This window comes from Rhincodon typus, chromosome 27 (genome assembly GCF_021869965.1).
Source record: "Rhincodon typus isolate 14 chromosome 27, sRhiTyp1.1, whole genome shotgun sequence".
Lineage (NCBI taxonomy): Eukaryota > Metazoa > Chordata > Chondrichthyes > Orectolobiformes > Rhincodontidae > Rhincodon > Rhincodon typus.
This window is the reverse complement of record NC_063358.1, coordinates 1,746,833-1,758,921: the sequence shown is the minus strand read 5'-3', so window position 1 is coordinate 1,758,921 and position 12,089 is coordinate 1,746,833. Positions and strand designations below refer to the sequence as shown.

General features: G+C 39.7%; 1 protein-coding gene across 1 annotated transcript in view; it reads left to right on the top strand.

Annotated features, from left to right (window-relative positions):
• LOC109923406 (proto-oncogene tyrosine-protein kinase LCK-like) overlaps positions 1-12,089 on the top strand; it is a 68,907-nt gene that overhangs the window by 44,681 nt on the left and 12,137 nt on the right. The window contains exons 11-13 of the mRNA XM_048612906.1: positions 3,431-3,464; positions 3,894-4,011; positions 8,031-8,184. Coding sequence (XP_048468863.1) covers positions 3,431-3,464; positions 3,894-4,011; positions 8,031-8,184 — 306 coding nt within the window. The remainder of the gene's footprint in view (positions 1-3,430; positions 3,465-3,893; positions 4,012-8,030; positions 8,185-12,089) is intronic.

The following is a 12,089-nucleotide window of genomic DNA, read 5'->3' as shown; positions in this document are numbered from 1 at the left end:
CAATTCAGTGATGGTAACACATTGATTGTCAAGGGCCAGGACTGAAATTGTCTCTTATTGGTGATGGTCATAGCCTGGCATTTGTGGGGCATGATTGTTACTTGCCACTTGTCAGCCCAAGCCTGGATATTCTCCAGATCTTGTTGCATTTGAACATGGACTGTATCTGAAGAGTTGTGAATGGTGCTGGACATTGGGCAATCATCTGTGAACATCTCCACTTCTGACCTTGTGATGGAGGGAATATCACTCATGAAGCAGCTAAAGATGCTTTCAGTGTGTGTCATATTCTCTCTCATGGTCAGTATGTCAGCATACCTTTAAGCAATATTCTCCTGATATGATATCCTCACCGTACCATAGTACCTGACCTGAGGATATAAAGGTCTAGTACTCAATCTAACCCTGGTATCACTTGAAGCATGACATGCTACAAGAAACATGCTGTTTTGTGTAACTTAATGGCTTGATATCAGCCCAGACGCAGATGTGCCTGTGCATGTAATGTTTGTATCTAGTAACTAGATTAGCAAATGTCTGTTGGATACTTCAGTATCATAATCTCCACATCCAGTTTCTTGTGTTCTGATGGATAATGCAGGCATTACCACATGCGGTAAGGTACCCTGCTAGAGGCAAAACCATAGTTGCATGTGACGATTATTTTGAAAAAAACCTTTGTTAGTTTATGACTGTGATCTTACATCAATTTTGTATCTAGGAGATTGCTTTTTCTTGTATGCTATTGATTTCTGTTTAATGGAGAATTGATTATTATTGAGGGTATTGGTGAGTGATTCCAATTCGACATTTGTGTGAGTCCAAACTTCCCACATCAACAGAAATACAGAGTTACTCCGTAAATGTGTTATCAAATAAAAGAGCTATTTAGAATGAGTAAAGAGCCCCTGAAAACCAAAAAGTAGCCCCTGTAAATTAAAACATAGCCCACAAAAAATCTCAAGGAGCCCTCAAAAAATTATTTTAATCCCATTTTGATAAATGTATTTATCCAGAGTTTCTAGTGAAGGCTGTTGAAAGGAAACAGAACAGGCTCAGGCCACTGAGCAATTATTCATCCAAGTTTAATGGAGTGTTTTGGACTTCATTTTGTTTAAAGGAGATTCGAAGGGGTCCTTTATACTATCTTGATTTGAATCCAACAATTTCCTGTGAACAATGACCAGTCTTGTGAGATTTACCCAGAGGCATTTAGAAGTCAATGCCTTTGGTAAAGGACTGGAAATGGAAAAAATGAGAAAAGAACTGATGATTGTGCTGTCTGACAACATGAGACTTGACCATGAGGATAGCCTTGTTTACAAAATCCCTAGTAAACATTCCACCCCCTTGCACTGGGCTGGAGGCTGTTCTTGTGCATTGAGCCATGTATGGTTCCCCTAGTTAGGAGTGTTAGGATTGCTTCACAAGAAAAGAAAGGCTGAAACATAGGAAGAAGTGATGGATTGAGCTATGTTACATCTGTACCCTGTCACTAAACAGTGGCGGAGGAGGAAAATCCTTATACTGGAAAAATTGCTGCTGCTTCCTTCCATTTCTCCCAGCCAAGGGAAATAATATGGAAAATGGAGAAAACATCCAAACAGACTAAAGGGTCTTCTTTCCTCACATTGGTTCTGTGCTATGACCAAATCCTGTTGAAACTCTTCAAACTCATACCATTACTTTACAAATCTCTCAGCTCAAAGAATGATTTCAATATTATCATCCATCATGTTAATGAACTGTATTGAATTCTGCAGTTCTCTGACTGTATGCCTACATTCATCATTTCAATTTGTTGAGTGAAACCTCTTCCCTCTTCCCTCAGTTATTTTTAACTTTGTTTTCACATTCAAAATGTTTTTGCGAGTGGATGAATCACATATCCAACTCCAAAGTAGCTCATCCTGTCCCAGGAGCATTAGTTCAAAAACAGGGTAAAGTGTGAAATATTTAAAAAAGGCCTTTTTTAAGTAAATCCTCCCAAATGCATCTTGAAGGCATGAAGTTGGGATCATCCTAGAAACTAAATGTGAAGTACTTTGTGTAGAACATATGAAAGAACATCTGGTTAAATCTGGGAAGGTTACAAATACTTCTGATAATGACCTCAAGGTGAACCAAAGATCATGAAATGCTGTTTTACGATGTTCTGGGGCAAAGTTTAGGTCCTCAACTCTTGCCTCATGATGCAGCATCAGCATGGTGCTATGGAGTTGCAAAAAGATCATCGCAGTTAATTCAAAAGAACTATGCAGTTATCTTGTGATACTCTATTCTTAGCAATGGCGTAGTGAATGAAATTTAAGCTAAACCATCCATTTCCATTTGAATAGCTATGACAAACTGTTAGTTAGTGTGGCCAACAAAAATAAGGTGCAAGAACTTGACCACCCTGTTTGTGACACTAAAATAAAAGGAAGGATACAGACTGAAATTTCACCTGGTCTCTGCAAATCATCGAAGAAAAAGGCCTGGAGGACATGTCTTAATGTAGGAACAAAAACAGAAGTCGCTGGAAAAGCTCAGCAGGTCTGGCAGCATCAGAGTCAACATTTTGGATCTGGTGAACCTCCTTCAGAACTTTCGGTTTTTATGTCTTAATGCAGAGCTGAATAAGAATGTTCCCAAATCAAAGGCCAGTGCTTTGTGCTATAAATTATTTTCACTGACACTAATTCCCCATGCTCACTGAAGGCTGAAAATTACTCTTGACAATTTCCAAATAATTGTTTAACATCTCACTGAGTCTTTCTGCTGTTTGAACAGAAATGTTCAGCACAAGTCAGAAGTGTGATGGAATACTCCCCACTTGCCTGGGCTGGTGCAGTTCTGAAAACACTGAAGTAGCTTGACACCATCCAGGACAAAGCAGCTTGCTTGATCGGCATCCACAAACATCTACTCCTTAGACAGCGCCTTTGAAACCCACAACCACTTCCATCTAAAAGGACAAGAGCAGCAGATACATGGAAACACCACCACATACAAGTTCCCCTCCAAGCTACTCACCATTCTGACTTGGAAATATATTGTCATAGCGTCACTGGGTTAAAATCCTGGAATTCCCTCGCTAACAGCATTGTGGGTCAACCTACAGCAGGAGAACTGCAACAGTTCATGAAGGCAGCTCACCGCCACCTTCTCAAGGGGTGACTAGTGATGGACGATAAATACTGGTCCAGTCAGCAAAGCCCACATCCCATAAGTCAATTTTTTAAAAATGGGTTCAACTGTGTTAATTGCTCCATTGCTTTGAAAGAAACTTGGCTTTTCTTGCTGAGATGGGGATAGGTATTCAGGATCAACTCTTCTTTGATGTTTAATCAAGTTTATTCCCTCAAGGGCTAAACAACTGACTACTCATGTCGGTAAGTTTAAATGTTCGACTGGTGGTCACACTGTCCCCAGTCAATTCTGGATAAAGGGGAAGTCCCAATGTGTGTGATATCGAGTTTCATGTAAATCATCAAGATAAAACTGATGGTTTGGTTCTGAAATCAGTAAAGGAGAATTCATTAGTCTGGAATGAGCAAGTAAAGAGAGTGCTATTAGGCATGACGTTAGAGAGCTGTGTGTAATGACCCACTGTGTAAATAAAGGATGTTACAGTATGTAAGGAATTGAAGATAGATGTAAGGAACCATCAAGCCTCAGGGACAGTGTATGTGTAAATATTTTGAGCCTGGTGGCTCAATGTGCAGGTAGCATTGTGGACCTGAAGTGCAAAATAAAGCACCTCATTTATGTCAATTAGTATTAAGCATTGTGTCTGCCTAACAAGAAAATATAGATTTCAAAGCCTGTCTTACCAAAAATTATTAAAATACTAAAAATTGTTGTCAAACAAAATCCAGACTGCTGTTTGCTCAATCCTAAATGTTTTGCAGGAAGGTATGGCATTTATCTTTCTTTTTTCTCTCTTTTCCAGGTAGCCTTGTGGATTTTCTGAAGACATCTGTTGGATCAAAACTCAACATATTTAAGCTCATTGATATGGCAGCACAGGTGAGTTACTAGCACCAAGTAATGACTGCACGTGGAACTGAAACAGAGAACGTGCTGGGAAGGAACAGTAGCTTTGTCACTGTCTGGAAACAGAAAGATGTTTCACATCTGAAATAACTGCTGGATATTTCATTCTGAAGCATTCAGCTACTCTTCTGAGCAGAAACCTACCAAGTTGCTGTATTTCCAACATTGTTTCATATTGATCCAGATTTTCCACATTTTGTTTCTTTTTATCCCTGTGTAGTTTTAGGATTGATTTGAACATCCTCAAGGAAATGTTTGCATCTGATCTATTTTTCAACAACATTTTTCCTGTAGAGAGGAGTTTAGCTGCTGCTGTTTATAAACACCGACATTTCTAAGGTTTGATTCTGCAACATTAAATAGGCCAAGGAGGAGTCCAGTGGATTTAACAATGATCGGGAATGAACAATATGTTACCAATAAAAACCCAAACAATTGCATGCTGAGCACCATAAAGAATCTTAACCACATCCCGTTGCACATTGAAATGTTAACTAAAACTAGGTAAACCTACCAACGCTTACCACACCCGCAATAATACGCTTTTGTTTCAGAAGCATATTGCAAAGAAGCGCACAGTAAATTAAAGACATCCAGTCTTTTTGTGGTGTGTAAAAATTTGAAGAGCAACCAAAACAGCACATGCATGAAATGAGTGCAACAATCCAACCCAATAAGACAGAGCTCAAGCCCCAAGTCTAGCTGATTGCTGTCTGTTTCTTATCTTACAGGGGTAGGTTGCAGCTTTGGTCATGAAGCACTCTCACCTTGGTTTGTACTATGGCACAGGAAAAAGGCAAAATAGATGTAAAAGCAATGTTTGAGCATCTCAGTACTAATGGTTCTAACAGTGAATAGACTTGAAACCATTGAAATGTAATTTAGCTTGTTAACAAGTGAACACTAGTTTCCAATATGGACACTCATCTTAGAAATGTTTCCGGAAAGGGACAGATTGTGAAACTAACTACTATTGTCTGATCAATGAGTGAGACAGAAGTCCAAGACTATTGTCAGTTATCTCCTATTTAACTGGTCACACACTCCCAAATCCAGACTAAAACTTTACATTCATAGAAGCTAAGAACAAATGTTGACATGCATGATAATGCTCTGTTGCTGCTGTGAAATACTTCCTAAAAGATGTGCTGGTATAGTAATCACAGTGTCTTTGACTGATAAGTAAAGTAAGTGAAACAGAGTTATTTTGAGCTGAGCCAATAACCTGAGATGAGGGACAAGTACTTTAGAATGAAATAATGGCAGACTAAGGTCTCACTTGTGTTCATTGAAACTTGAAAGATGTTCTACTTAGTGTGGAGTGCTGTGAAACCACAGTTTCCTTGTAAAAAGGAGTTTCATCAGAATTCCTGTACAGGTGTGTATAAACATGGATCAGGATGATTTACCTGTAATCAGGAGAATGGGTACAAGCAGTTAGGACAACAAGGATGGTCAAAGGCTCGTGCGTAATGTTGACCCATTCAATATGATGAAGAGATCTTGTTATGGAGTTGGGTAGCATCCCTGATGCAGCTTCAAGTCTTGCTCCAGGAGCTGATGATCGGGGAAGATGAGTTTATGTCAGGGTCAAACAGGTTGATAACCTGCAAATCCTTCCAACAAGCACCAGCAGCAAGCAGTAAGAGAGCAGGAGGAATGCCAAATCAGCTATGCGCTGGAATAAAACCTGGGGTCTCTACTGGCGCTGTCCTTAGCTGCAGACCACAACATGCCTGTAAAAGTGCAAGCTGCTATCGCCACTCAAGGTGCTGGTTGGTTCAGTGTGCTAGGTTGTTGCTCTGGTTCAGGTTGGTGCCAACAAAACCAGGTGCGATTTCTCCATTCCAGCTGGGCTGGATTGTGAACCTGCCTCCTTGCCTTCCCCATGGAGAAAGTTGTTGGTTCGGATCTGTCTCCGACCAGAGAATGCAAGAAGAAAACTCTGAATTTAGCAGAAAAAGCTTGCATTAAATAAAAAGGTTAATATTTTTTTCTCGGACCAAATCCACATAGGAGCAATTATCTTGCTTCTACAAGTATAGTTATCATGGAATTTAACAAGTAATGATATGAGTTTCAAGAAGTGTCAATGTATATTAGATTTTCAGTTGAATGAGAGCATAGTTTTATAAAAAAATTCACTTCAGCTGGTGATAGAGTGCTCCTGAATTAGGAAGTAGCTCTGTGGGTTTGTCAGATTTCCAGCAGGCACACACACTGTAGCTTTGCTAAGAACGCAAAGTAACATTGACACCTGTTAAAAATGCTTTGTGAAAGTCAAACTGCATTATAGCTCCTTCAAATGTACCATAGCACAATAAACAGTCCTCAACTCCACGCTGTGTTCCTATGAAGCTGCGTGTCGATAGGGCTGTGGTCATGTTGTTGTTATGTGAATTGACTCAATTACATCAGCCCAGTGACATGGTCTGATAATCCAGAGAGCATGTAACATGGCAGAACATCTCATTAGGTTGGTTTATGAATTAAGTATGAAAAATCTGGGGAAAAGAAGAGACAATACCACCATATTAAAAAAAACTGAACACAATTGGATTGCCACAAAAACCAAACCGATATTTGAAGTTACTTTAGGGAAAGGAGCCTGCTGCATGTCCTTATCCAGCTTATATGTGACTCCAGTCCCAAACTGACATAGTTGACTCTGCAGCAGCCTTCTGAAGTGATACAAACATTCAAATTAGGAGCAGGAGTGAGCCATTCAGCCCCTCAAGCCTCCTCTGCCATTTAATAACTTTGCTTTCCTTTCTGCACCCTATTTAACTTTATTGTCAATCCAACTCAGCCTTCAAAATGTTCAATGACCTATACCCAATTGTTTGTTGGGGAAAGAATTCTACAGAATTGAGAGTAAAAGATTCTTCTCATCTCTGTCCTAAATGGGCGAACATGTTTAAACTGCTAGTTCTAGCCTCTCTCACAAGGCGAACCATCTTTTCAGATCCCTCGGGATCTTGTATGTTTCATTATGATCACTTCTCACTCTTTTAAACTCCAATGATACAGGGCCCACATACCCAGCCTTTCCCTGTGGGGTAAGTGATCCAGAAAGTCAACCAGTTCAGTGCAACTAGGAATAAGCAATAAACACAGACCTTGCCAGGGACACCCAAGTCTGAGAATTTTATTCTTAAAATATCAATGCCAGTATGCCAATGAGAAAAATTCACTCAGCAGGTCACAGAATATTTCAAAAAGTTCAGCATTACCAATCATGAACCACTTGATGTTGCTCGCATGCAGTGTAAATAGTGTTGAACGTACTCCCAATGAACAAGTACGTTAGATAGGATCAATCAATGCAGTAAATAGGTCACTGCATCAACTCTTAAGGCATTATGAAGTAATCTGCCTTTTTTGCTGTATATTGAGCCATTAATATCAGTATTCCTGTGAATGGTTGAATTATATTTGTTTAAGGTAACAGTGTTATTAGGGTAGTTACTGCGTCATCCATTGGGATTGGGAAGAATTCTGAATGTATTTAATCTCACTGAAAAACGTAGAGGAGCAATATCCTTGCTTTTGTGATCCATCTTTGATGAAATGTTGATTTGGACATTTTTTAAAATTTGATGTATGCAGGAGGGGGAATCAGAAGCTAGAGAAAAATGGGGTTAAAGATTGGGCAAAGTTGGCTGAAAAAACATGAGAAATTACTACCACATTGTCAATAACGGGGAAGTTACTTCAAATGAAAACTCAAAGCAAGCATCTTGAATAAGCCCTTCAAAGAATGACTTTAATATATTTAAATACACAATCAAAAAGGGACTCATTTATCTTCAAAGTTCACGCTTCTGTTTTTCTTCTTATCGGTAAAAATTACAACTCGAATAAAATTCAATTCAAAATCTGCAACTAGTTTTAAAACTGCTCATGTTATGGCCTCATTATTTGGGATTAAGGTTCCTACTGTCATTTTAATGTCTCACTGTATCTATCTGTTTTATGACATTCTTCTGCAGATCGCTGAGGGGATGGCCTTTATTGAAAGAAAAAATTATATCCATCGAGATCTTCGTGCAGCAAATATCCTGGTTTCTGAAGAGCTCTGCTGCAAGATTGCTGATTTTGGTCTTGCCCGCCTTATTGAAGACAATGAGTACACGGCAAGAGAAGGTAGGAACTAGCTTGCGGATAATCAGTGTTGTTGCAAGTGTGAACTTCGTTTAAATTGGCAAAGACAGTGCTAAAAATGAAATGTCTTAATTTTATACCTTATACAGAATCAGGCATTTGAAGGACAAAATACTGAAACTGTTTGAAAACAGACAGGAGGTTGCATGAATGCATGGTTTAAGCCTTAGAATAGCCATGTGCTGTTACTTAAATTGGCTTATAAACATAAAACCATCAGTATGTTGACTGAGGAATAGTTTTACTAATGGTACCGAACCTGACAGTTGATGTAAGGGACTGGGTTAACGGATTGGTTAGTTTAGGAGAAGGCCTACTTTTGTTTTTCTAGGAAGGAAAGAAATCATGGAATACAAGAGACCATTCTTCCCATCATGCCTTTTCCAGCTCCTTGAAACAGCTACTCAATTAGTTCCACATCCTTGTCCTTTCCCGCTAGCCCTATAATGACTTTTTCTGCCTTCATGAATACACAGTTCCCTATTGAAAGGTACAGTTCAATCTGTTTCCAACACCTTTCAGGCAGTGTATTCCAGATCACAACTTACTGGTGAAAACCAAACTTTCTCAAACTACTTTTGTCAATCATCCTTCAATCTCGATCATGTGGTTACCAATGTTTCTGCCACTGGAAACAATTCCTGCTTATTTACTTTATTAGAGAAAAAATGTGCTTGTGGATACATTGACCAAAAAGCCCTTTGGCCTTCTCCTCTCTAAGGAGGACAATCCCAGCTTCTCCAGTCTCCCCACATGGGCTGAAGTTCTTTGTCTGGTACCAATCTCACCAAACCCCTCTACTCCCTTTCAGAGGTGTTGACATTCTCCCTAAAGTGTGGTGTCCTGATTTGAGTACTATTTACTTTCAGAGTGAGTGTTTCCAACACAGAGACAAGGTGCCAACAATAAAAATGGCTACTACAATGGGCTGAATGGCCTCCTTCTGGACCGTAACAATTTTGTGATTCTGTGATCTGCACATGTGCAGTTGCACCCTGATGCTCATGCAAAAATTTGATGACCTTTCAAAAAGTTGCAATTACAAACCACAAGTTGACCTTACTGAATCTTAAGGTTGTTAGTTTAGAAAAGTTGATGATCTTTAATAATTCAATGTATATACAGTCTGACTGATTTCAGCACAGTTAAAACAAGCTTTAAATTAAAGCATGGAAAAAGATTCATAAAACTGACACTTTGAGGGCTAATCACGAGGGCTCCTCACAATTATATATGCGTTTCTCTAGCCCTGGTGATCTTATTCATGCTTTTTGACAATTTGCGGTGTATTGTTGCTGGATGTGACATTAAAAGGAACACTTTGACTTTGTGCTTACTTGTGTGTTGCTGCATGCAGAGATGACACTGGCTGCAAGTGGAGTGTCAGCCTAAACTTTCTGATATGGCTTTTAGCTAAAAAAACAATGCAAATTAGGTGCAACTGACTGAAATTGGGATGGAATGTAGCACAGCAGTTCTAGGAGCTCTTGTGGCATGGATATAATGTCCCTATCTCAGGACCAGGAGGGCTGGGCTCCAGTCCCACTTGCCCCATACATGTGCAACAGCATCTCTGAGCAGGTTGAGTAGAAATATCTCACAGCAGCTCTGCATTTTAGGCCGAACACTTCCTGGGGTCTTTCCTCTGGTTTCTTCTGGCATTTATTAGTATCAAATGAACTTATAATATTGGGCCAGCAAGAGTGAAGTGAATGACACTCATTGTTGATGAAAATTGAAAGAACTGCGGATGCTGTAAATCAGGAACAAAAACAGAAGTTGCTGAAAAAGCTCAGCAGGTCTGGCAGCATCTGTGAAGAAAAAAATCAGAGTTAACGTTTAAGATCCTTCTGAGGAAGGGTCACCGGACCCAAATTGTTAACTCTGATTTTTTCTTCACAGATGCTGCCAGACCTGCTGAGCTTTTCCAGCAACTTCTGCTTTTGTTCCTCATTGTTAATGATATGGAAATTGTCCAGCAAATTCAGGTGAGAGGTAACTGCATGGGAAATATCACTAACGAAAAGTTGCAAATCTCTGTCATTAAAGTTGTGAAAACAGCATTTGATCCTGAGACTCCTCATTCAGGAAGGGCTTGTGTTTATTCATTGTTTTGTGCATTAACCTCACAACTGAAATTAAGCACCTGTGGTACAGTGGTAGTAGCCCTACCTCTAGGACAGAAGGCCATCTGCGTCAAACATGTGTAATAGTATGTGAATGGATTGATTAAAACTGCTTATATATGGGACAGTTTCCATCATTATTGTTTATTTACAAAGAGCAGAAATTAAGTCTTGTTATTATGGCAAGAAGCCTCCTTTAGTCAATATGATTAAATGCAAATAAAAACTAATCAAGAGAAACAAAAGCATCAGACAGCATTGATGAGTGATTGTTTTCTGCAGCTCATGCAGAGAAGCTTTACACTTGCTTTGATATGTCTCAGTGTCACTTGTACATCTCCTGGTGGCTGGTCAGGGAGCAGCATTGATCAGCTGGTAAATTGGACAGAGCAATCCTCCGATCCTGATCTCTGTGCCTTACTGGCTTAAATTGAGACAAATAGTGTGTCCCATTTCTCCCCACACCCATTTTCTGCTCCCCTCTCCCACTCCCTTCGCAACAGATGATGAGATGATTGTGCACATGTGCAGATTAGATACAGGCAAATGGGGAAGGAGTCATGTTCTGATCTCATGGAATGTTTTCTTTGATCACTGGGAGTCAAGGGGCGATTCCAGTCAGCTCCCAGCCATTCTGAGAAGGTGTGGGACCCTTCGTCTCTTCAGATGGAATATCCATTATCAGGGTTTTTCACCATGGGTGTTGGCCCCACTGGTCAGTCATGTGCCTGGGAGGCAATGGGCCTTCCTTACAGACACCACCAAATCATCCCCACCACCCTCTTCCACCCATTGCCTCCATGATTCACCCCAGCCAATTGAGGGTAATTTGCTGGTCCATGATAATTTTGTTCCCACAGTGACATTTACCAAAAAACAAAACCTTGAATGTATACATAGTTGCATGCTCCCATGTTATTTTTTCCTTTAAGTATTTGCAGTAAAACTAGGAAAAATTGAAAAATCTCAAAATTAATGCTATCTCAGTTTCTTGCAGAAATGTAGCCGCAATTTCCAATTGGTTATACAGCATCACAATATCAGATTATAAACTACAGCAAGTGTGACAGCTGAGTAGTGAATTATCAGTTTAACCCATAGCCATACTTGGTCAGGAGTTATTTCCCAGTTGAGAACAAATGAAAATAGAAATTGCATTATCTTCTGTGCTGTTCCATGCAAGATTTGAGAGTTGTCATAACTCCCTCTGAAACAAAATAAGTTGGCAGAGAAATGCAGAGGGATTTTACACAAGTGTTCATCAGTCCTCCAAAAAGTAGTAGTTTGTGGAATGTTATCCCCACAGACTGATAACAGGGCTTCATATTTTATCTTCAATGATTCATGTTTGTGTAATTGCCAGAGTATGTCATTTCAATGCTGTATCAGTGATGTGTAAGACAAAGAACAGGAAATCAGACAATGTGGGAAAGCACAGACACTCTGTGCCGGAAGCCACTGATAGCTCTTTGATACAACATTCTGGTAAAGGTCTTAAGATCCAACTACAGTGTAGACTTCCAGATATATACCCTAAAGCACGTGGTCAGGTGGGACACATTGCTCAGGACTGTACATTATTTTTAAAACATAGAACATCGAACAGTACAGCACAGTACAGGCCCTTCGGCTCACAATGTTGTGCCGACCTATCATCCGACTAAGATCAAAAAGCCTGCAATTTCCTATATCGTTCAGACTTTCTCCATTTCTAGCAAACCTTACAATATATAGCATTTAGGAACAGTACAAGAAGTCTTT